Source organism: Taudactylus pleione, unplaced genomic scaffold (assembly GCF_031769625.1).
Source record: "Taudactylus pleione unplaced genomic scaffold, aTauple2 ptg000414l, whole genome shotgun sequence".
Classification (NCBI taxonomy): Eukaryota; Metazoa; Chordata; class Amphibia; order Anura; family Myobatrachidae; genus Taudactylus; species Taudactylus pleione.
Genome location: NW_028284816.1, coordinates 103,741 through 130,526, shown reverse-complemented (window position 1 = coordinate 130,526; position 26,786 = coordinate 103,741). Strand labels below are relative to the sequence as shown.

The window sequence follows — 26,786 nt, the reverse complement described above, 5'->3', positions numbered from 1 at the left end:
AGAACTACGGATAGTTTGAGGGCATATTACTGGCAGTAATGAATGAAATGTTCCAATGGGAGTTGTGCCAGAGGCAGCAACAGAACTGGCACCCTTCTCAGCCCCTAAACTAGGCTGATGGGGATATTAGCATATGTATTAGTATGGTGTATGCTGTATTAGATATTACATCGCCTTTGACAAAAAGTTAAACCTTTGCCCCAGGACATTTTTGAAATTGTTTTGCATTCAATTCACCGCTCCCTGGCTTTTGTGGCAGGATACCACTGTTTGTCACAGGTCTAAACTGGGTGTTCTGCAGAACATATGAATGTGCAGTGCCAGTCTCCCTTTACTCTAACATTCACAGAATTATGTATCTGTCAGCACGTTGTCTACTACTAATGATTGTCATCCTGTGTGCTACTACACCTGCTGTATGCTAAGTGCAAAGAGATGCACCTCGTAACAGGCCTAAATACTGTATGCTCACACACTGGTCTGCATGGGCCTCATTGGCGTGAAGTTCGCCTTTGTCAGAATACCTCGCCATGCCGCCTATCCTTTACGCAAGATACACCACATAACCTGGCACATTTTGAACTGTGCGTCAGCCCCAATATCTGTAGAAACATTAAAGTGTGTATGTATGTATGTATGAATGTATATATCCAGATGACAGTGTTGAATACACTGAACCTTGATTTCAATTTACTGCGTGGAATGCTGTATTTTTAAGAGTTAAGAGACCCTCACCTTGGGGACACTTATTGGCGCAATCCACATACCAATTTTTTTCCCCCACTGTTCTGAATACAGATTGTTGGATGTTATAAACTTTGAGTTCACAAATCACCAACAGGGGGGATTACTCAAATTGTAAAACAATAAATAAACATGCACATTAAACGTAAGTTAATTAATGATTAAGGCACCTATTATATTACATACTTGGCATTACAAGGGCCAGCATGCACGCGCCTCCATAATTAATTAATTGAGGTGGCTCTATTTAGCATATATATAATATAATTGATCCCTTAATATATTATATTGATTGCTTAATTAACATGTTCTCTCTTTTTTCTTTTTTTTTTTTTAGATATTATTAATTTGTTCCCAGTAATACACCCATTACATAATTGTGCCCTATAAATGTATTTATTATTTGTTTGGGCTTCTTATGTATTAAGTTGTTGCTAATTAATGATTGTGTTTAATATGCCTCATTATTAGGCTCTGGCCGGACAGATAGATTGCAGCAAGTAGTTCCGGCAAACTTGACAGCCAGGGACATTTCCCGGTGGTTTTTGGATTAAATTGCTGGTGATGAGAGGTCAAGGGTCAAACCACTAATAAATCAGGCTGCAAATAGGCAATTTTACCAGTTTCTGCAACGTTTTATTTATAATACAAATGAACAAGTAAATTCATCCAGAACTTCCTTTATTTGCTACCTATTACCATACCAGTGTTATGTGCTGATGTCATCCAGTATCTGTCTTACCTATCCATTATAAATACTTTTCATCTATTATTCTATATGTGTTACTGACCTGGAGACTACAATAGCTGCTATGAGGAGATGGTCGTTTTAAAACGGTTACGTATACCGGGGGATAGTCTGCTGCTTTTTGCGCTAGCCATAGGCTTCTTTGGCTATGATGTGCTGCTTATGGACGCTAGCCAGGTGCCTGCGTCCTCTCTCCTCTCAGGAGGAGCCTCTGCAAAGTACAAGTGCGTCTATGGGCCCTCCCTCCTCCATTAAACTACAGTTTCCCCCTTTTCTCCTAATATGATGTTTGGTTTTATATTATTCATGACGGGGAGCCGCCATCTGGACCTGGATAAATGTGTCAGTGTCACTCCTGTGCGTCTGAACATTTTATTTACATATTGATGAAATGTGTGTAGAGATGTACTAGGGCTGCTGGAAGGTGCAAAATGTGTTCCATCCAAATTAAAGAGATCTGGGAGTAGATTTACTAAGGTGCCTGTTTTCAAAGCTGTGGCTTTGACCTCTTGATTTAAAACGGCAATAGAAATAAGTGCCAAACAAGCCTGGTTTATTCCTATTGATGCTTTAAAGTGATCAGTGGCTTTTTCAACCCACTCCTTAGTATAATTTGCCCCCTGGTCTCTGCCAGCTGGTGCAAAAGTTTTCTCATAGTGAAATAGGCCATGCACCCTTCCGCAAAGCATAGAAAACCCCTAAAAATACACCCTCTTTACCCCTTTGTGTCATATCTATCTGTATTCACACAACGGGTGCATCTATTCCGTATTGTGCAAGTTACACCCAGGGCCGTAGCTAGGGTAGTGCAGCCGGTGCCATCGCACTGGGCACCACAAGTCAGGGGGCGCTGTTTGGGCCTGTCAGATTTCTGTTTATTATCATTCTCACTTATAACTTCCTCTTATTTCATCCCCAGCATCTCCTGGCCTCTCCTATCTCTTCCCTGGCCCTACCCCATGAGGCATTTCCCCTTTTTTGGGTGCACCATGACCCTTTGAAAAATGAGGGGGGCGCCAATGCTCTTTCTGGCACAGGGCACCAAAAAGTCTAGCTATGGCTCTGGGTACACCCTTCCCTCCCAAGACCTGCTACATGCTGGCGCAGACATCTCGCCCACACACAGCCATCTTGCCTTGCAATACCTAAAGGGCACTGCGCCACCATAGAAAAAGTCATGCTAAACCTTGCCTGTTTTCCTGCCTGTGCAGGCCAGGAGAGGGCGCAAGCTCCTTGCTAGCAGAGATTTAGAAAGTTCTTTCGGGCAGTCAGTGCTATGCTGTATTACTATTCCCCCATAGACCTTTCATGGCCACTAATCCGCACTGTGACTCATAATAACATTTTATAGGATTACATAATAACCGTTGTGCATAAGCTGCATGTACATCCACTTGGTGTTATATTGCCTTGCGACTTGTAGGAGGATTTAGCAAACTGCTTAGGGAATAGTTTAGAAAACCCTCCGGCTCCACCCCGTGCAGAATTGGTCATTGCTAATGAAATAAAGCCACCTAATACATATTTTTTTTATACTGTGTATACAGTTGGAGTAGAGTTTACTGCAGCGAATAGTGATCCATGACACCTCCTCTCTGCTTCCTCCCCAGTCACGGTTACTCTTATGAATGCCCCTGTAAAGTTTCAGTATGATTCCTCTGAGAATATTAAAGTGTCTATTCTACCATTCCTCTAAGCAACATGCTTCATATATTAAAGTCTCAGAGCAGGTCTGCGTTTCTCATTAGGTACTTGTCTAATGATGGCTCATGGTGCATATCGTCTATTTCTGATACTCCGCATAGATTTTGTTTCTTTGTTGTTTTTTTTTGCTGTTTTTATTTGTTGTTGTTTTTGTTATTTTATAGATTTTCTGTAATTTTATTACTTGACATGTAAAACAGGCAGGAATGACAGCTTTCATCTTATTTACAGAGGGGTGTAGTGTGGCTGGTAAAGCGCTACGGGCGTGATTCAGAGATGAACGCTATAGCAAAGATCACTGTGTCTTTGTACTAAGCTGCTGTGCTAAAATATGCTAGTGGCGCACACTGCCGGCTTCTGTGATCCGCTGCTGCATCTGAAGACGCAGCCATCGGATCAACTGCAGGACAATCGAACATCTGAGTGACCAGGTTACTCAGGGTCTCCGGGTAAAGCACGCTGCTGGGGCCAGTGAAGCTGCACCCAAAGACCAAAGCCACTGGCCTCGGTACGCCCCTGTTTTCTGAAATGCTGCCCATGGCCGCCCCCAAACGCCAGCAACATGTCGATCATGTTGCGGTTTTTGGGGCACTGCGAGCGACATTGCAGACGCAGTGCGTCAGTGCATGCACAGATCTGCAAACATTGGAGATGTACATAAATATCGAATTTACAAACATCGCTGAATGGGGTCCTTCATACTAATCTATAGCTGTAGCTGGGATGGCTGAAGCATTGAGACCCAAAAATGTTAGATGCCTGAAGGCTCTTAGGGGTATAGTTACTAAAGTGAGAGTTTTTAGAAATGGAGATGTTGCCCATAACAACCAATCAGATTCTACTTAACATGTAACTAGCACCTTCTAGAAGATAATAGCTAGAATCTGATTGGTTGCTATGGGCAACATCTCCACTTCTAAAAACTCACTTTAGTAAATATACCCCTTAGTATTTAAATATTCCCTTTTTACACTTCCAGTCAGGTTAGATATTTTATGACTTTTTTGGCCTCAGGAAAACTTGTGTTACAAGTAAAAGCATACTTTCAAGAAACGGGAAATATTTACAGTTTTTGTTTTTTTTACAAAACCATTGGATTAACAGATTATTTTATACTTGTCATCTGACTTTAGGCGTCAGCAAGAACAATAGTTTACCTGTTTTACGGAGAAGATTTGTGTCTGTGTTTTCTACTCTAACCAAATCAGCATTACTTGCTCAATTAAAATGTCACTTTGACTTGTGTTGTGAGTTACAGTATTTAATGCATGTGCGTTCTCCTCAGAGAGGGAGGAGACAAAGTTATCGCAAACTGCCATTGTATGAATAACCAGGTGATTATTATTTATACTAATATAATAAGAACTCCGCGTCGGTCTGTTTGTTCCAAGTTGGCGCAAAAACTACTGAACCGATTTTCCTAAAAACCGCATCGTTGTGTGGTGGAAACTCCTAGAAATAACCTGCACTTGGTTTCATCTGGATCCGTCAAATTAAAACTGAGCAATAACAAAAACAAAATTTATTGACGTCATCAATGCAAGGGATAGGTGCGGCACCATGTTGTTGGTCATGATGTGCAGGGGCGTATCTATAATGGGTGCAGTGCACACGGGGGGTCCAGGGGGGCCCACACCGCACACCCTGCACCCATTTATTCAACACTTACCTGGAGTCCCGCGTTGGCGGTAGCAGCGTTGTACAAATCACCGGCAAAATGGCGCAGCGGCCATTTTCCGGCAAATTGCACATGAGCAGTTGGGAAATCGCCGGGAAAATGGCTTCCGCTCCATTTACCTGGTTACCTGTGCATGCCCAGTAAACTAATGGAGAGGATGGGGGGCCCCGGACGGAGACTGCACACGGGCCCTGATGATGTGTTTGCGTTACGGCCATTTATACACTTCACAGCCATCTATGACTACCCCTTCATGCATGTTACATTTTCTTAAAATGCTCTTTGGTTTGGCTTCCTTCATGAGAGTGAGGGGGCATAGGGACTATATAAATTTCACCAACATATTTCAGTAATCCTATCCGCCTAATTCACATCTGATCTGTTTAATTACGCAAAGTGCTTTTTTGTGATGGTACTCCGGGTGTATGCAGTTCCGGCATCTTTTTCATTGTCTAATTTTTTCACTTTTAGGGCAGTATGGCCTCCGATGGTTAAGTATTGGTCTCGCTGCGAGGGATACTTAACTATCCAACTCGCAGCAGGGGAAATTACAGTGGAGCAATTCATCATTGCTCCGGTGCGAGGATAGCTGCTTCGGCCCGGCTACGCATAAATGACCCGAAGTCACGCATGCGCACAGCCGCCTAGGGAGTCCGTGAGTAGGCGGCGAAGGGATCAGCTCTTCGCATCCCCGGAATGCCTTCCCATAAGCAAGAGCGGGGATTCGAGAACAATCGCCGTCTGAAATTGGCGCTTGTTTTCGGAAGCAAACTCCGAAAACTTTCAGCTTTCGGAGTTTGCTGAATATCAGGGGGTCCTATCTGACCCCTGATGATAAATGGCCCGGTATTCTAAATATATGCGGAAACTAGTGTTCCGCATGGTTACCGGGCCATTATCTTTGGATGAATAGGCCCCTTAATCTCATGGAGCAATTGTTTCCCGCCAACCAACTAAAATCGTCTTTGACCCTTCTGATGTAAGTTAGAAAGATGACAGCAAATGATTGGTTGCTGTGGTGGGTTACAGCATATTTCTCCCCTGTGCACCATGTCCTGCCATAAGCTTTGCAGTGTGCCTGTTTTATGTCACACTGCGATAAATTAATTAGAAGTTATTGTATAACCGTATACTCTTATCATGTAAGAGCAAGTGGATGGAGATAAAGTACCAACCAATCAGCTCCTAACTGTCACTTTACAGGCTGAGTTTGAAAAATGGCAGTTAGGAGCTGATTGGTTGGTACTTTATCTCCATCCACTTGCTCTCTCTCCAAGGCTTAGTAAATAGATCCCTATGTTTCAAGTATAATGACATGATCTGCAGCTGTTTGTATCTTGGGTGGTAATGCACTAGAAACAAAGTATTTTTAAGTTGTCGTAAGAGCTTGATATGGTTAAATATTTTTATTTTTTTAATTTTTTTTACACGCTACCAGGGATTATATATGGAAAAGCTATTTAGAGAATTAGAAAGATATACACGGAAAGGTTTTATTGGAAAATACCAGGAAATATGCTGGTCGGTTATATAAAGTGGTGGGAGGAGCATACATGTCCTCAGTGGTGTATACACATAAACACAGGTGCAGAGAGCAGTATACATGGCTTTATAAGACCCACTCGTCTCCACGCTTTTCACTCTCTCCAGTCCTCAAGATGTTTGGCTCCGTGCAGTCTAAAATGAGACCGCTTCCGTTACACTGAGCCAAAAGAGGGCGAGAAAAAGAGAGACAGATGTGTACAGAGCGAGAGAAAAAAAAATGCAAGAACGAGCGGGGGAGACCATGGCGAGATGTACAAAAAAAAAAAAGAGCGAGCGAAACCACACATTGTAGAAAAGGAAAGGCCTGAGGTAAATATGAATGTGCACAGTGAAACCAAACAGGCAGTGGGCTATGAGAGTAAGATTGAAGCGAGAGGCGGCCGCGTTTTTGGCTGTGAGAGCGCCTGGTTATAATATGAGACATGGCAGCGGTCTCGCTTTCTACACACTGTGTAAACTTTGTGTGATTAAAGGCAGCGCTCCCTGTCTGTCTCTCTTCACGGGACCTCTCCAACTTGGCTCTCTCTCTCTTTCCATCCTCCCCCTTTTTCAGCTCTCCCCCACCCCCCCTTCGCCTGTTTCTCCCTATTCCTTACTACGTATTCTGTCACTGGTCGTTCCTTACGTTTTACTTTTCCTCCTCTCCCTCGATTTTATTTTCCCTCACACACTTCTGTCACACTGCTGTGCTCCTTCCTGTCATGTAATTATATCTGTATTGCCCTGGGGTTTGGTACAAATTACAGGAACATCCTGCATTGTTTTGTGGGATCTCCGTCCTCTCACAGGGGGTAGGGCCTTGCTCACAAAGTGATTGTCACAGTATCTTCATACAGTACCTGGAAATTGGGAACCCTCAGCTCTGACCCTGACACACTGGGTTTATAGATCCATCTCAGGGTCCCAAAGACGATGGCCAGTATCTCAGGGTTGCTCAGCAAAGAGGCCCATGTATCCTATATGTCACTGACTTTGTGCCGTTAATGTTACATATTCTGTGTTTTGCGATTACAGGTAAGAAGTGTATGTTGGTAGTTTTCCTGCACATAATCTAAAAAGGAATTCTGGGCTTCACTTATCAACCATATTCTTGTTATCACTCGTTGCTAATCTTAAATGGTGCTCCAACCAATCAGCTCCTGCCATTTTTCAAACACATGACAGTTAGGAGCTGATTGGTTGGAGCGCCATTTAAGATTAGTAATGTGTGATAAAAATATCACTCATTGATAAATGAGGCCATGAATGTTTAATTTATGAGTGATATTTTATATGTTGAACTCAAATATACCATAAATTATAGTATCAGGACAACAGGTCCAGGAAAAAAAATCTATATGGATAGCATGTTTGTTTTTTTGTTATTAATTGTTGACAAAGGGGAAAATGTGGTAAACCAACCGAAAATGCAGTTTTCGGGGGTTTTACCGCATTCCCCGAATGTACTAAGCACCAGAATGCAATGCTTAGTACATTGAGATGCATTCTGGTGCTTCGCATCCCTAGGTAACGCCACCTTCAGCCTATGGGCTTCTTATCGCGATGCTCCTGGCTGTGAGAAATCCGATCGGATCCCTCCCATGAGCCCCGCGGCCTGTGTCCTTCTGCGCTTGCGCAGAAGGACTTCTGGGTGTTAAACCCGGAAGTCCCTCTGCCCGGCAGCATCGCAAAGGAGAGCTCTTATTGGGAGACCTGTCCTTTGCGAAATTCTTGGTACATACCGCAGTAATGAACCGGGGTATGTACCCGAAGTCAGGGGGGATGTACCGTATCGCGAAAGCGATGCTTAGTACATCCCGCCCATAGACCTTTATAGACTGTAAGCTTGCAAGCAGGGGCCCTCTTTGTCTGTTATTACCTAGTCTTGATTTATTACAGATTTGTTCGCAATTGTAAAGTGCAATTGGATATGCTGATGTGATATAAGTAAATGATGATGATGATAATAATAATAGATACACTATATTACTTAGAGGTGAACAGAGAGTACTTAATTATTCACTTCAGTCTCTTCCCCATTGGAGATTCCAGTCTACATAGTCTTGTACACATTTTGTTCCATCTTTAGTCAGCAGACAGTTACTGTAAATACCAGTACAGTATGTTTATGGAGCATGTGAGGAAACTACTTTATTAATACTGTAATATGGGACTGTAGTAGAGCAGACTGTGATGATGGTTAGTGGCCACACAAACGCACATGGAAAAAGTGACTAAAAGAGATTCCGACTCCCATATCTCTTGATAACCCTTATTTTGGAGAAACAATTCAAGTTCTTGGACCCTACAATAGGGGAATATCCTAATCACATAGGTTCCCAAACTCCGGAATTAGAGTCCACGTTTTAAGGATGTCCATGTTTGAGTCCAGGTGCTTAACCAAATTCACTGAGGTACTTATTAAGTCACCTGTGCTCAAGCATGGATATCCTTACAACCTGGACTGTAATGGCGGCGCTTGGGAACCTCTGTCCTAACAGAAAGGGAATGCAGCTGCGGGTGTGGCTTATTAAGATCATAGGTGAACTTTAATTTTTAAAATGTAAAGTGACATGAATGGATCAACAGAATTTATTTGTATAGTGCCAATTGGGATGTAGTCGGCATTCCGGTCTGTGGGATGCCGACGATCTAAATACCGCACTGGAATCCCGACAGCACGATATCCCGGCTCCAGTATCCCGACCCAAAGTTAAGTATAGGGGGGTTAGGGTTAGGCACTAGGGGTAGGGCAGGGGGAGGTTAGGTTTAGACACTAGAGGGAAGGTTAGTGGTAGTATACATACCTGCCGCTGTCGTGATTTTCACTGTCGGGATGCCGCTGTCGGTATTCTGACCAGCGACTCATACCCAACCCATGCCAATCATATGATGCAGCACTGTGCTTATAATACATCATCAATAACATCACCCACGAGGAGCCGTCGCAATGCCAGTCAGATATTCACTAGATTTAAAGTTGCAATTAGTTTAAAGGAAAAAAGCCAACCTGGTGGTGCTAGTGACTACCGCGCCAGAATCGCTTCGACTCCCGCAAATTGCCAACTAATACATTTGGCCCCTAGTGAGAGACCGTCTTTAGTAAATGGTGTAGCATTGATCTCTGTGCATGTGAATTCTTATGCATGCTGCCTATATCCTAGGGGAAGATTTATTATACCTTTTAAAGAGGACAGACGAAGGTGTTCCCGATAGCAACCAATCAGATCCTAGCTGTCATTGATTTAATACATTCTATTAAATGATAGCTTGAGTGTGATTGGTTACTGTGGGTAATACCTCCACTTGTTCTCTTTATTAGGTTTGTATGTATATCCCCTAGGGGAACACAGGTGGAATGTGTAGATGGGAGGAACAGGGGGAGACACCTATGAGATCACCAAAAAATGGAGCGCACATTCTAAGCACTAAGGCCATATTTAAATGTTTTATTTCTTAGTTCACATTTTGATTGCACCATGTAGACCCATATGCCATGACATAGTGACCACTTTCAGATGGGAACCTACACTAACAAGCAGGGCCGTAGCTAGGGTAGTGCGGCCGGTGCCATCGCACAGGGCACCACAGGTCAGGGGGCGCTGTTTGGGCCTGTCAAATTTCTGTTTATTATCACTCTCACTTGTAACTTCATCTTATTTCATCCCCAGCATCTCCTGGCCTCCCCTATCTCTTCCCTGGCCCTTCCCCATGAGGCCATTCCCCTTTTTTGGGTGCATTATGTCCCTTTGAAAAATGAGGGGGGCGCCAATGCTCTTTCTGGCACAGGGCACCAAAAAGTCTAGCTACGGCTCTGCTAACAAGTATCATTTTAATGCGATACTTACCCTGCCCGGGAGATACACAAACCAATTACTTTTTGGACTTCCCCCAAGTGTACCATAAATATACATACCATATTCACGACACAAAAAAATGTGTGCCAGTTCTTTGTAATGGACTCCGAAACAACAACATTCGGTTACAGGGAAATTATGTATGTTTACAAAGCAATGCTATCACAGTACACAATATGTGCAGGCTAGTACAGTATAGGTCTTCCACACCAAACTCTGCAAACCATTTTTATTTTTATGGACCTGGCATTGGGCACTGGGGTATCGTCCTGCCAAATCAGCCAAAGGCCTCTCCCTAACAGGTGGATGTACACAGTTGTCTAGAATGTCATTGTATTTTGTATCATTTAGTTTTCCCTACGCTGGAACTAAGTGGAGATTAAACCATGAAAAATAGTCTCAGACCATTATCCCTCCACCAAACTTTACAGTTGGCAGCACACACAGGAAGTGTTTCCCTGGCATCCCCAAACCCAGACTGGTCTATCAGACTGCCAGGTGATAACTAATAATTTGTCACTCCAGAGAAGGCATTTCCGCTGCTTCAGAATCCCATGGCAGTGTGCTTTACACCATTGCAGCAGACCTTAGGCTTTGCGCATAATGATCTGAGGCCGGTATGCGATTGCTTCGCCACGGTAACCCAATCCATGAAGGTCCCAGAGAACAGTTTTTGTGCTGCCGTTGCTTCCAGAGGCAGATTGGAGCTTGGTATTTAGTGTAGTTTCTATGAGATTGTGTTGCCTTCTGTTTCCACTTCACAATGACCACACTTACAGTAGCCAGTGACAGGCCATGACAGTGCCTTGTTGAAAGTCACTGACCGCTTCAGTTCAACAAATTCTACTGCTGAGGTATGACTATGGAGATATCATGGCTGTATGCTTGTTTTTTTTGCCCCTATTAGCGATGAGCGTGTTTAAAATAACGATGGGCACTCTTGCTTTAGAACATAAATTCTGGTGCCATAGTCAAAATCTATATACAGAGAGCCGGCACTCTTGGCATGCAGAAAAATAGGAACTTTGGTTCCTTGCAGCAGTAATATTGCGAGACCTATCCAGCCTGTTTTTTCAAATATGAAGAATTTCAAGATTGCATTGAAGTCCTCCCTCGTGATTTCAGGTGCTGTGAGAAGCTGACTGACAATTACTGTAAATGTTATTGATGCTAATAATACTATAGAAACTAAAACGGGTCCAAGTTACATGATTTTAGCTGTTTTTTTTATACATTTTCAAAGAAATCTAAAACCGAAAAAAAACAAAACCTTTGAGGGTGGTTTTGGCAAGTCCAAAAACACGGCGGTCTGCGCACATCTCTAGTTATAATGCAGATTGAAACTTGTCAGATAGGCTTGCTGTGATATTACTGTCCCAGAGTATAAATCCACCAATTTGTAGGGCCCTGGAAAAAAAGGACTGCATTTAGCAACCCAAGGCGCTCTGGTTAGTTGGATGGGGCTCAGTGGGATGATATTTTCCTAGATGGTAGTGCAGCTTTAATCAGTTATATTGCAAACGCCTGCTTATATGGCAAATATGATGTATTGCCCCAATTCCTTAATTCACAGATCTCGCCCCAAAAAATGATCGGGATGGGCGAGCTGGGGATTTTTAACATGGTCTTTCCCCTGATCCGCGGACGTATCACCGATCATCGATCTCCGCAGATCGGCGTTTTTGAACAGCGGTTAGGAACAGCAGAACAGGGAATCGGGGCAGTCGATGCATTACCCGTATTAGTGTGACAATATATGCACTTACAGTATACATTATAACTGTTTGAGTAGCGAAAGAGAAGAAACAAAAGTAACAAAACACACCATGCAGTTTTAGTACAAATGTAGCTGTATACTGAAATGGAAAATTTGAATTGGTTTTGAGTTGCTTGAGCAGCACAATATCAAAAGCGAACAAAGATTATATTATTATTACACTTCTACTCTCACATAGGGGCTGAAGCTGATTTTTATGCATATGTATAAAAACAAAATAAAAAAAACAAAACTCAAACACAATGTACGTAACGTAGGTGTGTCTTGCTCTGTACCAGTAGAATATGTGCTGTGTTGATGTCAGCCATGCATCAGATACACTCACACCCAGCTAGATAGTGACAGTAGGCATCTGTCACGGCCAGGGTATTTCAGCATGGCGCTAGGCGGGTGTTACCTGTGAGGTCATTGTGGTGCGGGCTGTCTGGTGGCGGAGCTGGTGTCTGGCGGGGGGCTTTGGCTGCGCGCGTTGTTGTGCGGGCCTGTTGTCACTCTGCGCTGGTAAGACCTGGCGGCGTCTCCGTTCCGTTTGGCATGGGCGCCGCCATCTTGCCTTCTGGCCATGTGATGCGGCTGGCCAATCCTGGTGAGTCACATGTTCCCTCCGGCCAGTAACAGCACGGCATGGGGTATTTAGGAAGGGTCAGTGCCTTCCTTCTTTGCCAGTGCAACGTGTATTTCAGCCTAGCTGAGAGGGAGTTCTCTGTGCTATCCTGTTCCTGTGAATTCGCTGTCTGCCAGTCTGCCTGTCAGCTCCTAGCTCCCGCTGGACTACCCCGCTTCCTCTATCACCCTTGCCCATACCTGCACACGACGCATGTGCACGACGGAGCTCCCTCCGTCGTGCGCATGCGCAGTGGGGGAACATCGACCGCTTGCGAGCGTCCTGCGCTCGCGAGCAGGTCTGAATGACCCCCTTAGTTCACTACCTGCATACCTGGCTATTATTTTCCTGCATCACTACCTGCATACCTGGTTGATTATTTTCAGTCTCACTACCTGCACACCTGGACAGCTCTAATTGTTTCTACTTGGACATTAACCCATTACTCCCACCACAGAACTCTTGTACACATTTATATATTCCTGGACTTTTATTTACTGCCATATTTTATGTCTACTGAAGCACTTATTAAAAAACCTAGTTTTTTATTCAAATCCGCTTCTGTGATCGCTCCTGCTACCACCCCGGGTCCACAAACAACCCAGAACATAACAGTTTGCACTGGCTCCATGGAGCCGGCCACGAATCAGGAGTCAGGAGTGGATTTGTTCCGATGCATTTCTGGTCGTTTAGAAAATCTGGAAAACATGCAGCATCAGATGGCTCAATTTCTGCAAGAGATGTCCAAGCGACAGGATAGTTTGCAAACTTCCTTTTCTACCCCTGTAGTACCAGCATCTACATCCGCATCAGCATCTGGGAATACAGGAGGCAGATCATCTCCCCGCTTACATCTTCCTTTACAAAGTAAATTTGACGGCAACCCTAAACTCTGCCGAGGATTCCTAAATCAGTGTGACATACATTTTACTCTGCAGCCTGACAACTTTCTAACTGCAAGAACTAAAGTGGCTTATATAGTCTCTCTGTTATCCGGCCAGGCCTTAGAATGGGCTTCCCCACTCTGGGAGCGCTCAGATCCGCTGCTGGATAATTACGCAGGCTTTGTGTTATCTTTCAGGAGGATTTTCGATGAACCTGGGCCTACTGTATCAGCATCATCAAACATCATGACACTGAGACAAGGGGTCCGTCCTGTCAGTCAATATGCCGTGCAATTTAAAATTTTAGCATCAGAACTCAAATGGAATGAGGAAGCCCTCACCTCGGCCTTCTGGTATGGGTTGTCAGACCGACTAAAGGATGACCTAGTCACTCGAGAGCTTCCTACTAATCTGAACGACATGATTTCGTTGTGTATCAAAGTTGACCTACGCTTCAGGGAATGTCAGGCTGAAAAACACAGAACTGACCGGCAAAGGTCATTTGCCCCCTCCATTTCTACCCGTCCCATTCCTTCTCCTATTGAAGAGGAGCCTATGCAGGTGAATCATACACACCTCTCCAAAGAAGAACGTCAGAGAAGAATGCAAAAGAACCTCTGTCTGTACTGCGGAGAGTCCGGTCACCTGCTGATCTCCTGCTCCCGTAAACCGGGAAATGCCAAATCCTAACTGACCCTGGAGACATCAAGTTAGGAGTTATGAGCCCGTCTCCAAAAATTAAAGATTTCACGATTACCCTAGCGTTGGATCTTAAACCCAAATCTGTCTTTGCTACTGCTCTACTTGACTCGGGAGCAGGCGGAAATTTCATAACGTCTAGTTTCATAGATAAATTTCAGATTCCCTGTTCGTCTCTCAACCATGCCATCTCTCTGACCTCTATAGACGGACGCCCTCTAACTAACCCTGGTTGCGTCAACATAATCCCAGGATTGATTGGAGTTCTATGCAGATTCTGTCATGGGGTATGGACTGTCAGAAATCCTGTCTTCCAAAAATTCGACCTGTAAGAAAGACAGTTCCATTAGCTCCTTCTGCCATTCCCAAGGAATATCAGATGTTCGCCGACGTGTTCTCTGAGCAGCAAGCAAATACCTTACCTCCTCGAAGGGAATGGGACTGTCCAATTGAATTGATACCTGATAAGACACCACCTCGTGGTCGTACCTATCCACTGTCCTTGCCTGAGACTCAAGCCATGACCGAGTACATCCGGGACAACCTGGCAAAGGGGTTCATTCGCCCCTCTACTTCACCTGCCGGAACTGGGTTTTTCTTCGTTGGCAAGAAGGACGGTGGTCTATGACCATGTATCGATTATCGAGGCCTTAATTACATTACTGTAAAGAATCGATACCCTCTTCCCCTGATTACTGAGTTGTTTGATAGGGTCAAGGGCTCTGTCATTTTTTCTAAATTAGATCTGAGAGGGGCTTACAACCTCATTCGTATCTGAGCTGGTGATGAATGGAAGACCGCTTTTAATACCAGAGATGGACATTTGGAATATTTAGTAATGCCTTTTGGATTGTGCAACGCCCCTGCTGTCTTTCAGAGTTTCGTTAATGAGATTTTCCGGGATCTGTTATATGTTTCGGTTGTTGTCTATCTGGATGACATACTGATTTTTTCACCCTCCGTGGCTAAACATCAAGAACATGTTAAAGAAGTTTTGACCCGTTTGAGAGAAAACCACCTTTACTGCAAACTGGAGAAGTGCATCTTTGGTGTGCCCAGTGTACCTTTTCTCAGCTACGTTATTTCTGGCTCCAGTTTGGAAATGGACCCCAAGAAGGTACAAGCAATTCTGGATTGGACCCGACCTCAGACACTGAAAGCCATCCAGAGATTGTTGGGCTTCGCCAATTATTATAAACGCTTCATCAAGGGATTTTCTACATTGCTGGCTCCCATTACAACCTTGACCTGCAAAGGTGCTAATCCTTCCCAATGGTCACCTGAGGCAGAGTCTGCCTTTCATCTTCTAAAACAGGCCTTTATCTCACCACCAGTTCTTCGACAACCAGATCTGGACAGGCCTTTTTTGTTGGAAGTAGACGCATCATCTGAAGCTGTGGGAGCAGTCTTGTCTCAACGTTATGAGGACAACCGAGTCCACCCTTGTGGGTTCTTTTCTAAAAAATTCTCACCTGCCGAAAGGAACTACGCCATAGGTGAGCAAGAGCTACTAGCTGTTAAGTTGGCGATGAAGGAATGGAGATATTTACTAGAAGATGCTAAGTTCCCATTTACTGTATTTACGGACCATAGAAATCTCCTATTTCTCAAAAACCTTCAATGTGTGAGTCCTCGTTTAGCCCACTGGGCAATATTCTTTGCCAGGTTTCAGTTCACCCTGACCTTCCGGTCTAGAGCACTTAATCAGAAGGCTGATGCCCTATCGAGATCTCTCCTCTGTGATGATCAATCTGAAAATCAAAGCAATACCCCTGTCTTGGAATCAAGAGTCTTCGCCGCATTACAGATTCAGCCTCCTACGGGAAAATAATTTGTGGCCCCGGAATTAAGGAAGCGGCTTCTCACTTGGGCACATTCCTCTCGCTTCGCAGGGCACTCAGGCACTCGGAAGACCTTGGAGTTCCTGAAAAGACACTATTGGTGGCCTTCTATGAAGGCAGATATAATGGAGTTCATCTCTTCCTGCTCCTCCTGTGCCCAGCATAAATCATCACGACAAGCTCCAGCTGGGGAATTGCTTCCACTACCTACTCCATCACGTCCATGGACGCATCTCTGCATGGATTTCGTCACAGACCTGCCAGTCTCTCAAGGCTTCAACACTATCTGGGTTGTAATAGACTGATTCTCTAAGATGGTCCACTATATACCATTGAAGAAGTTACCTTCTGCCCCTGACCTGGCACAGTTGTTTGTCCAACACATATTTCGTCTACATGGCCTTCCTGCTGAAATTGTCTCTGACCGTGGTGTGCAGTTTACTGCAAAATTCTGGAGGGCTTTGTGTTCTGTTCTTCAAGTGAAGTTAAACTTTTCAACGGCCTACCATCCGCAAAGCAACGGCTCCACCGAGAGAGTTAATCAAGATCTAGAGACTGTCTTAAGAATTTTTATGTCATCTTCCCAGGACAATTGGGCTGTCTTGCTGCCGTGGGCCGAGTTTGCACACAATGCTTCCTACCACTCGTCAACTAACAAAAGGCCCTTTCAGGTTGTTTATGGCCTTCATCCTCGTGTTCCCGAATTCCAAAGCCTGCCTGTGTTTGATATTCCGGCTGGTGGTGATGTCTGGTGGCGGAGCTGGTGTCTGGCGGGGGGCTTTGGCTGCGCGCGTTGTTGTGCGGGCCTGTTGTCACTCTGCGCTGGTAAGGCCTGGTGGTGTCTCCGTTCTGTTTGGCATGGGCGCCGCCATCTTGCCTTCTGGCCATGTGATGCGGCTGGCCAATCCTGGTGAGTGACATGTTCCCTCCGGCCAGTAACAGCACGGCATGGGGTATTTAGGAAGGGTCAGTGTCTTCCTTCTTTGCCAGTGCAACGTGTATCTCAGCCTAGCTGAGAGGGAGTTAGTTCTCTGTGCTTATCCTGTTCCTGTGAATTCGCTGTCTGCCTGTCAGCTCCTAGCTCCCGCTGGACTACCCCGCTTCCTCCATCACCCTTGCCCATACCTGAGTGCCTGAGCCTGCTGACATCCTGCTCATTGCCTTAGTTCACTACCTGCATACCTGGCTATTATTTTCCTGCATCACTACCTGCATACCTGCTTGATTATTTTCAGTCTCACTACCTGCACACCTGGACAGCTCTAATTGTTTCTACTTGGACATTAACCCATTACTCCCACCACAGAACTCTTGTACACATTTATATATTCCTGGACTTTTATTTACTGCCATATTTTATGTCTACTCAAGCACTTATTAAAAAACCTAGTTTTTTTATTCAAATCCGCTTCTGTGATCGCTCCTGCTACCACCCCGGGTCCACAAACAACCCAGAACATAACAGCATCATCACAGTCCTGTGTATCAGCATCAGGGATAAGGAACCTCACAGGTGTATCTGCTAGCAACAGGCTAAGGCCCGGGTAATTGGTACCATCCATTACTGCACCCCCGATAAGAAAAACACTTTATTTTAGCTTCTCATAGTGAACTCCACCCAAAGGTGGAGTTCTTTAATCATAAACACATCAGTAGTTTCAGGTATAGCTTACTAATACATAGGCTTTCATACATGTCAGTTAGTACTCCTAACTATTGTGCCAGGACACGTTTGGGTATCACGGTTCTAGGCACAAGAATTTAGGTGGGGTGAGTGATTTAAAAAAAAAAGTTGCTACGATTCACATTGGATTTCTTTTATTTACTTTAATGCAACTGTGTCACTAAAGTAGTTTTATGCATAGACCAACATGTTTCGTCTTTTGTTCTAAATCATCGTCGGTTTTTAGTTTTGGCAAAACCAAACTCAAGTGTTTTGGTTTCGGCTTTGCTTTTGGTTATGGATCTGGATTTCTATAAAAATGTATAAAATAGCTAAAGTCATGTAACTTGGACCTGTTTTTATTCTTATGGTATTATTAACCTTAATAACATTCATTTTCAAGTCCTTTCCAGTCAATTGTGACTACCTCACAGCTCACAATATTGTTTTTTACCACAAGAGTGGCCAAAGGCTGCAGCGAGCTGGCTGGCTAAACTGTGTGACAGAGCAGCGGCACAAACACAACGAATATAGCACATCTATGAGAAACAATTGTAAGTGCAACTCACTTCACGTTTGCACTGGATTGCCGCTGCTAGCTAGTGTCTGACCAACAAACGCACACAGTGACAAAGATGCCTGCAGTCTTTTACACGCTTTCCACCCTCTCTCTAATGGCGACTATTATGTAGTATTGCAGCAGGCACTACAGCCCACACCCTCTTCATACACACGCCTGTGTGAAAAGACACCTGAAATCACAGGAGACCTACAAACACAAGATGCGTTTTTGAGATCCGAACTTGGCAAGAAGATCCGAGCCGGGGCTCAGTTCGACTTGGAACCCCAAAGATCGTATGTGTTTGGTTTTCAGTAATGCCAAACCACTCATCTATACACCCTAATGTGATTTTGCATTTGAAGAAATCATGTAGAGAACCAGTGATATATGTTTTCAAAGTGACTTTACTTTTTACGTATTATAATAACAATATGATTAGTACGTTCTGTTTTTACTTGCTTTTATTCATTTGTCTCTGTTATCTTTTTTATGTAGCTATTTTACGACCTGTTCTATTTTTTCTCCTCTGATTCAATTTTATCTTAAGGTGGGTACACACCAGACAGATATATCTGCAGATGATTGTTGTTCATACACACGGACAACCATCATCTGCCCGAGGGTCCCGCTGGTTGCGCGACCCCCTCCCAGGCAGTCCTCATCAGCAAGTGTACGAGCAGTCGGCTGACTGACCGTACTTACACACAGCATGATAAGCAGATATATCGCCCATCGGTTGTGCTGCACAGCCGTCGCGCTATGTCTGTGAACGACGTCGATCCCAGACATATCGTCTGTATACACTGGCCGACGTACACGCGATATATCGGCCGTTCAATTAAACGCCCAATATGTCGGCTTGTCTGTACCCAGCATTAGCGTGCCTTCATATTCTAAGGCATCCCAAGGTCCGCTTCTTCTTTTTAAAGTTCCCAGAAATGCTTACAAGTCTGGTTCAGAATTTGAAAATCAAAGCGTTGGGGCCCAGCGGTATGGTACCATGCCTTGGGCCTAGCAGCCTTAATTTGGTATTTAAAACCGCATCAGAGATTGCCAGCACGAGACTCCTATTTGTGCTCAGCAGGAGAATGCCGTCTGTGATGAGAATGATCCTTGTGTTTATTTGTTCCAGGAATGTCCGTACATAAACACGAGGGATCAGCGTGTAGATATACATACACTCAAGTGTGTACACACACAGATACACTTACATGGCTACAGCTTCCCCTGAGGCTACAATCAGCACTGTTGTATACATAGGGTAGGCACAAGGTGTCATTGGATCCATGTATCTATGTATACGCTGACATAAACAATCACTGCTGTATATACACACACATTCACATATAATTATCTCTTCAAGGTCTCGTCCCCGCCCCCCCCCCCCCCCCCGCCTCCTCTGTTCTCTGACTAATTTTCCTCTCCGTCCTATTCTGCCTCTCTCTACACTACCAAAAGCACACTGCATGCATCCCCTGGGGCTTGATTGCAAAACTAGTAACTCTTAATGATATATACATTTCCATTTACTTATGTAACATGCAAATAAACAGGCTGACAACATAGTGTTACATAAGCAGACAGAACAAGACAGGTATCCTGCTGGAGTTTGATAGATAGGTTGGGGAGGGGGGGGGGGGGATATGGTGGTACATGCATTACCATCACAGAGGCTTTTAGGATTGTGGGGTCTATGTACTAAGCAGTGTTAGGAGACAGAGTGAAAAGTGATAAGGTGCCAGCCAATCAGCTCCCAGCTGTCATTTTTCAAACACAGCCTGTAAGATGACAGTTAGGAGCTGATTGGCTGGCACCTTATCACTTTTCACTCTGTCTCCTAACACTGCTTAGTAACTAGACCCCACAGGGTCTATGTATCTCATGATTAGCACTCTTGTCAGAGTTCAATGAGCACTTAGGACATCAATAAGGTCACCACGATGCTCACAGCAGCACAGAATATTTTAGGAGAAGAGCTTGCTGATCTTGTGGGAGGCAAACTTCTGTGATTATGTTAGTGAGGACAGGGCTGCCTGTGACAGGAGAAAGACTGTGATATGGGGAGGAGAATGGAGACAGACAGAAAGCCTAAATTGAGCTATATAGGTGGAATTGTATATTTTCATTTGCAGGACTGTCCTGCTATCTGGAGGTTTATACCAATTTGCAGGGGGAGGGGGGTTCTTGTAATAATGCATTTCGGAGGTTATCCACGTCACGGCTACCATGGTACGGTCAAGACTAACCAAGTTTTTCCTTTTAAGAGACAACTGCTTTAAACTGCTTTAACGGTTTACACTATATTTAATGGCATGTCAGCTTATTCATACTAATCATTTTTAAACATGCAGAAAATTATTTTTGGATATATTCAGTGACAGTACATAGAAAGATAAGATGAAAACATATATATATATATATATATATTCCCCTTATATACTATCTCAAGCAAACACTAATGTATTTCTGTTTCTCTACCACCAGCTAAACTATCTTGGCCCACCTTTCAACGATCCGGACTTTAACCCTCCTCGTGCCGGTGGACAAGAAACAATCCCTAGCGCCTCGGTGGATTTTCACATGTGGCGTAATCTAAACGATGGCCTACGCTTGGCAGAAAACCACCGGGCATATAGCCTGCTTCTTTGCTACTTGCGCTCCATTGACAGTGAAGTGGCACGGACCGAACTACGAAGGAGCTTGGGCCGTTTTTGCACCAGCCTGCAGGGTCTGGTCGTCAGCATTGCTGGGGTGATGTCTTCATTGGGCTATAAGCCACCACAGGAGCTGGCCACTTCCTCTCCTCCGACAGGTTTGGGATTTGGGAGGGGAAATGACTTTCTGCGCAAGATGGAGGATTTCTGGCTACTGAAAGAGCTGCAGATTTGGCTCTGGAGGTCGGCAAAGGACTTTAACCGGTTAAAAAGGAAAGTTCCGGCCGTTGTATCCTTCCGAATGGAATCCCGTGGTTACTGAGGCAGTGGGGAGGATGTAGATGATATAGTATGGGCTTATGATTTAAGGAGTGACAACGGGGAAGAGTACCCCATAAGCAGATTAATTTACTCTCTGATGCCTTCAGATATATGCCACGTGGTATGCTGGATGTTCGTGCTCCTCATCAAGGAGTATTCAAAATTCACCATATACAGGCGAAGATAGAAAGTAAGCAGGTATCGAAGCGTTGTTCAGAGAAAGATGGTGGCTTCGATTTCTGACCTCCGAGCCTTTGTGGCTTCTCTTACCAGCAAGATGAAAACAAACATGGGAACACTCTTTGATATGAACCATCGAAGAAAACAAAATGAAAGTGCCATGAGGCGGATGGTGGCGGAAGCAATGTGGCAATGCACAATTTTCAGGTTATTTATGGTTAAACAGAGCTTTATAATGAGGTGAACAACCACTCTTTCCTTAAAGATTGAGATAAAACTTGGGGTTTTGTATCTTCAGGTTACATTTCCAAATATCTGTGCCAACGTTGTTTAAAGGGAGCTGGACCCAGATGTCCAATTACTGGTCTTTGAATAAGACTCAGTTTCTCATTTCCACTGTTTTGTATGAGCTTATTTGCTTATTAGTGCAGTCATTGTGCAGCCATTTTTTATATAACAGCAGACCTTGACATTGGAAATTTTTGGTTACAGGCAGTGGCGTAACTATAAATTGGGAAGTTATGTGGCCGCGCAGAGAAGTGGTGTCCAGTCACAGGGCTCGATCCAATTAGGTGCGAGTTTGTTTCTTTGAACTCGCACACTTCGCCGCGAAGCGTGCTCCTGAGAATTCTTCAATCCAATTAAAAATGCCTATTCGCACTACTCGCAGCGGAGGGGTGCGAATTGACTGACAAATGAGATTTGCGAGAAATGCATGAAAATGTGGGGAGACCATCCTGGACACCCCAAAATGGATAGTTTCGTTAGCAGGACTGTATAGACGGCTGTTTGTGGCCATTAGGAAGTTATTGTAGGTTTGTAGGTTTTGAAATGGTGTCAAATGGCTGATTTGTGCTTTTTTTTCTAAATGCAAGAAAATTATAAAAAAACAAACTTTTCGTTTAATCTCAAACGAATTAAACGAAAAATGCAAAAAAAAAGGTAGGAAAAAGGGTGATTTTGGGGTACTTTGAGGGCACCTTGAAAAATGGAAAAAAAATTATAAAAACAATTATTTTTCAACTGAAAAATTATTGTAATTAAATTTGGAAAAAGTTGATTTTGGGGTAATTTGAGGAATTTTTTTTTAGCTCAAATATTTACAATATTGGACTAAATAAGCTAATTAGAAACTTCTAATTGCCTAATTGGTCATTAGGGGGGTATCCAAGGGGTTCAGCACAGTGTCCCCACATTTTAACCTTAAAAATAAAGATTTTCCTTTCCATCTCTCACCCTCAGGGAGGTGCGAGTGGAAAGTTGCAGATTCATTCTGACTGATCAGTGCGAGTTGCTAATTGGATTGCAAAATTAAATCGCTATGCGAATTCGAAGTGAAAATCGCAACTCGCATCTCGCAATTCGCACCTAATAGTATTGACCCATAGAGTTCAGAACGGACCAGAAATGAAGGCCACAACCCCTTTAAAAAAAAAAGTTTTCTCATGAGTTCCGGTGGTTGCTTGTTTCACCCCTGGTTACATGTGTGAAAAAAACAGCTGCATTAGCTGATATCATTGGTTAAACAGTGATTTAAGTTATGATGAATAATTCCCAGTCATCACAAACAGTAATCACTGTAATTTAATATCAAAAACACATTTATTTCAAGTAAACTCCAGTAAACACTAAAACTGTACTCAAAGTATGATGTGATATGTTGTTTAAAATTAAAAATAATTGAACTTTGTATCCTTTTTGTGGTTATGCTCCTCCACTATCAGTATGTAATGTACAGCCTGCAGATGTCATAAGGTGACACAACTGCTAGGGAGAGGCTTTTAGTATTGGACACAACGAGAGCACAGTTTCCAAACCCTATACAAAAAAGTCTAGTTCAGCTTTGACTCCTGCGACTTGCACATATATGTGGGCATGCTTGCAGAGTGAGCAAACTTGCCCGATACTGAGCCCTGAGAGGAAACGGTTGACCCTTTGCTAACTCAAGCTTTTTACATTGTTTATTGCATTATTTTCCAGGAACTATGCACTGAATGCTCTATTTGCTTTTAGAGGCATACACAGCTTCCTACTGAGGATTTATACATCCTCAAGGAGGCAATATAATACAACCTTTTCTGCAAATAAAGGGCACCTTCCAACTGTTCCCAATTCACAATTTAAATCGTTATAGTTTTGCACTTCACTTGGTATGAAATCTGCTCCTGCTTATGTACTCGAACGTCATGCCCTACCGTACAGTTCAATTCTGTGCATGCCAGCAAAGCCACCATTTTCTAGTGGATAACGCCAGTGCATGAATAAGCACAATTGAGGACATATGGTCACCCCCTTTTTCTAGTTTATTTGCACAATTCTTTGTTCCGACTTGTGTATTAATTTTCATCCAATCTTTTGTGAAAAAGTATTATTATGATTATTATTATTAATAATAATAATGTATTATTATTATATAATAATTTTAAAAATAAAAAAATAAATTACAAAATTAGGGTAGACCTTTAGCGAATTAAAACATTTTATTTACATTTTATTTTTAATGTTTAGCAAATTATAAATTCAACCTTCACATCATGAATTATCCCGAAAAGTAAAGAGGAGAATAATATAACTGACTATTGCAATGTTCAATTCTTTGTAATTTTATGCAGCCCATTAAAGATACATGTGGGTGGAATTTTTTTTTTTTATTAATTAGACTTAACTAGCCAATACAGGTGATGTTATTGGTCACTTAGGCCGTTTTAGAGGCTATAGCCTATAAATCAAATAGTGTCCAGTTGGATCACATAACTGGATCCTTCACATTTGGAAGCATACGTTTATGACTACATCTGGCCATACGTTCCATAGATAAGCATGCCTAAGGTCACCTTTTAAAGTTGTAGGTGCCTATACACGTTCTGTTTATCAAATACCACTGTTTACTTGTATGTTAGAAAGTGCACAATTATAAAGGCATGCCAGTATTAATGGGCTGGTGGGCTCAGCAGAAGTGGGGCGTAACTGGCCCAAGAGGGTTTCTCCGTTTTGAAGGTAAGTGTCATGTGATTAACTCACATAGTACCCAAGGGCACCCTCCTGCGGCAGGTACAGTCTGCAGCTGCCAAGTACTCTGGAAAGCTATTCTAAATACTTATAATTTTAAGCCACTTAGCGTTATTTAATAAAATGTAGCAGAAAAAAAAGGGAAAATTGCTACTTACAAAAACAAAATCCTTACCTTTGGGGCTGTTGACATATTCATTGTAAGTAGTATTTTGCATCTGTCTTCAAGTGCCTTTATCATATGTACAAGATATGTGTATGTAAAATAGTTGCCTTTTTTTGTAAATACAAATAACCCTGTGTGTGGGATTGCCTGTGTAATAATGTATTGTTGGTGCTTATTCTGCTGCAAAATTAGGAGAGCCTGACTAAATGGACCACAAAACCATAAAATACAAGCTATATAAAAAAAAGTGTGTGTGTGTATGTATATGTATGTATGTATGTATATATATATATATATATATATATATATATATATATATATATTCCCTTCAGGCTACACTGGGGTCCATTAGTTTTCCAACATGTCTTATAATACTTTACTATTATCAGGTATTGGGGTAGTTTTAGGGCAAAACAACTGCCATATAGGGCCAATTGCAGCGTGTGAGGCAGGCAAAAGATAGGCTTCTTTTAGAGCCCTTCAATAGATATTTTGACAAGAAGCCTGGTGTGCATAAGCACAAAATCTCCCCCCCCATAATTCCAATGTAACTTCTTTAGTTCCTCCTTATACTTTACATAAACCCATATGTTTTTGAATGTTATTAATAACTCTCTTATATAGGGCAGCTTGTATTTAGGTTTAGTGGTCCCGTGTGAGTGTAAAGTGCAATACTGAAAATATTGGCACAATCAATACATAGCTAGTGCTTTACACCCTTTCAGAAACTTGTTAGAAAGTTAATACAATTTTACAAATAGCACAAGTGTGCTGTTTCCACAGCAACCAATTGGGTATTAATATCAAATGCAAGATATGCCTCCATACCCATCCCAATTTCAGGGGACCGTATCCAAGACACCCGATTTGCATTGGGCCGGGCAATATTTTCACAAGTGTTTTTATGTGAAAAACGCTGACTGGGGGTGTGGCCTCGCCAAGTTTGATGTGGTCACATCCCTGCGATCCGTAGCCTAGTCTTGAATTACCATTGGCTGATGTTCAGAGGTATGTGCAAGATATACTAATGAGAGCTAAAATCCAGTTGGTTGCTGGGTTTGTACATTTGCGATATCAACAGCGTATTATTAAATAAGCTTTGTAGGGTTTGGGTCACTCTCTCTTGCATGTAAGTCGATTGCTGTATTTGGTAGAGATTGGCCTGGAGAATTGAAATGTGCATGAAGGGCAGTGAATGATTGCATGTGGGGTGGTCATACCACTCTCCTACGCCCAGATCCTGCCCTTTCACTTATTTCCTGGCTAGTCTCTAATAAAAACATCCATCTATGGAGGTGATCCTTACCCTTTACGATCTTCAGAGATAGCTTTGAACCAGATCAGATTTGCACTAGGTATAGTTTATTAAGTCTGACTGTCTCTATCTGTAAATGTGTTGTGTAAATTTCATGTGTATGTGTATTATTAGCTATTACCCTTCTTTGTGTGTACATATTTATTTATTGCAGTTTGAATTGTTATTTATTTTTTGTTGTATTTATTTTGGTATCAGAGTGATATTGTACCTACAGGTATACAAATACTGCTTAAATACACCTTTACCTATGGTGTGTATGAGTGTATGTATATTTATACATACATACACACACCTATAGGGAGGCCTTACTGTATATATCTGGCCCCTGTTCTGCTGACAACCATTATTAAGGCCTGGAATGTGTGTGTCAGATGATAATATACCATGCACCATAGAGGTAAGTCTCTTAGTGTATATACACCCGAGTCCTAGAGATACTGTATAAATATGTGTCAGAATGTATAAATAATGTACCCAATGAACCAGTCCTACCGATATGGATACGGGCATGCCAAGTGTCTTGTTTAATAAACTGAATATTCTTTATCGTAATGCTTGTCGAATCCTGGAGGTTTTATTTTCGGCTCATAAGTTACACACCTATGCATAGCTATCCATTCTTCTTCCTGAGGCAGAGAAGAGATTGTAGCCACCTCTTCCCTTACTGGGCTCTCCACCCAGCACTTTCCTATTCCATGCTGTCTTGTGCCGGATTAACAACAAGGAGCCAAGTGGTGGTCGCACTGGGACTCCCTCAGATGTGTGTGTGTGTGTGGGTGGGCGCATACATAGCTACATCACCAGTGTGGGGACATTGTAGCATAATTGTGTGTTTAACACATGTGGTGCTGGG

At 43.0% G+C, this 26,786-nt stretch overlaps 1 protein-coding gene across 2 annotated transcripts in view; it reads left to right on the top strand.

The window, feature by feature from the left end:
- CLCF1 (cardiotrophin like cytokine factor 1) overlaps positions 1-23,778 on the top strand; it is a 33,569-nt gene extending 9,791 nt beyond the window's left edge. For both annotated transcript variants that reach the window (XM_088447051.1, XM_088447050.1), the window contains exon 3: positions 20,770-23,778. In XM_088447051.1, the coding sequence (XP_088303177.1) occupies positions 20,770-21,261 (492 nt within the window). In that variant the 3' untranslated portion in view covers positions 21,262-23,778. The remainder of the gene's footprint in view (positions 1-20,769) is intronic.
- Positions 23,779-26,786: the final 3,008 nt, after the last annotated feature.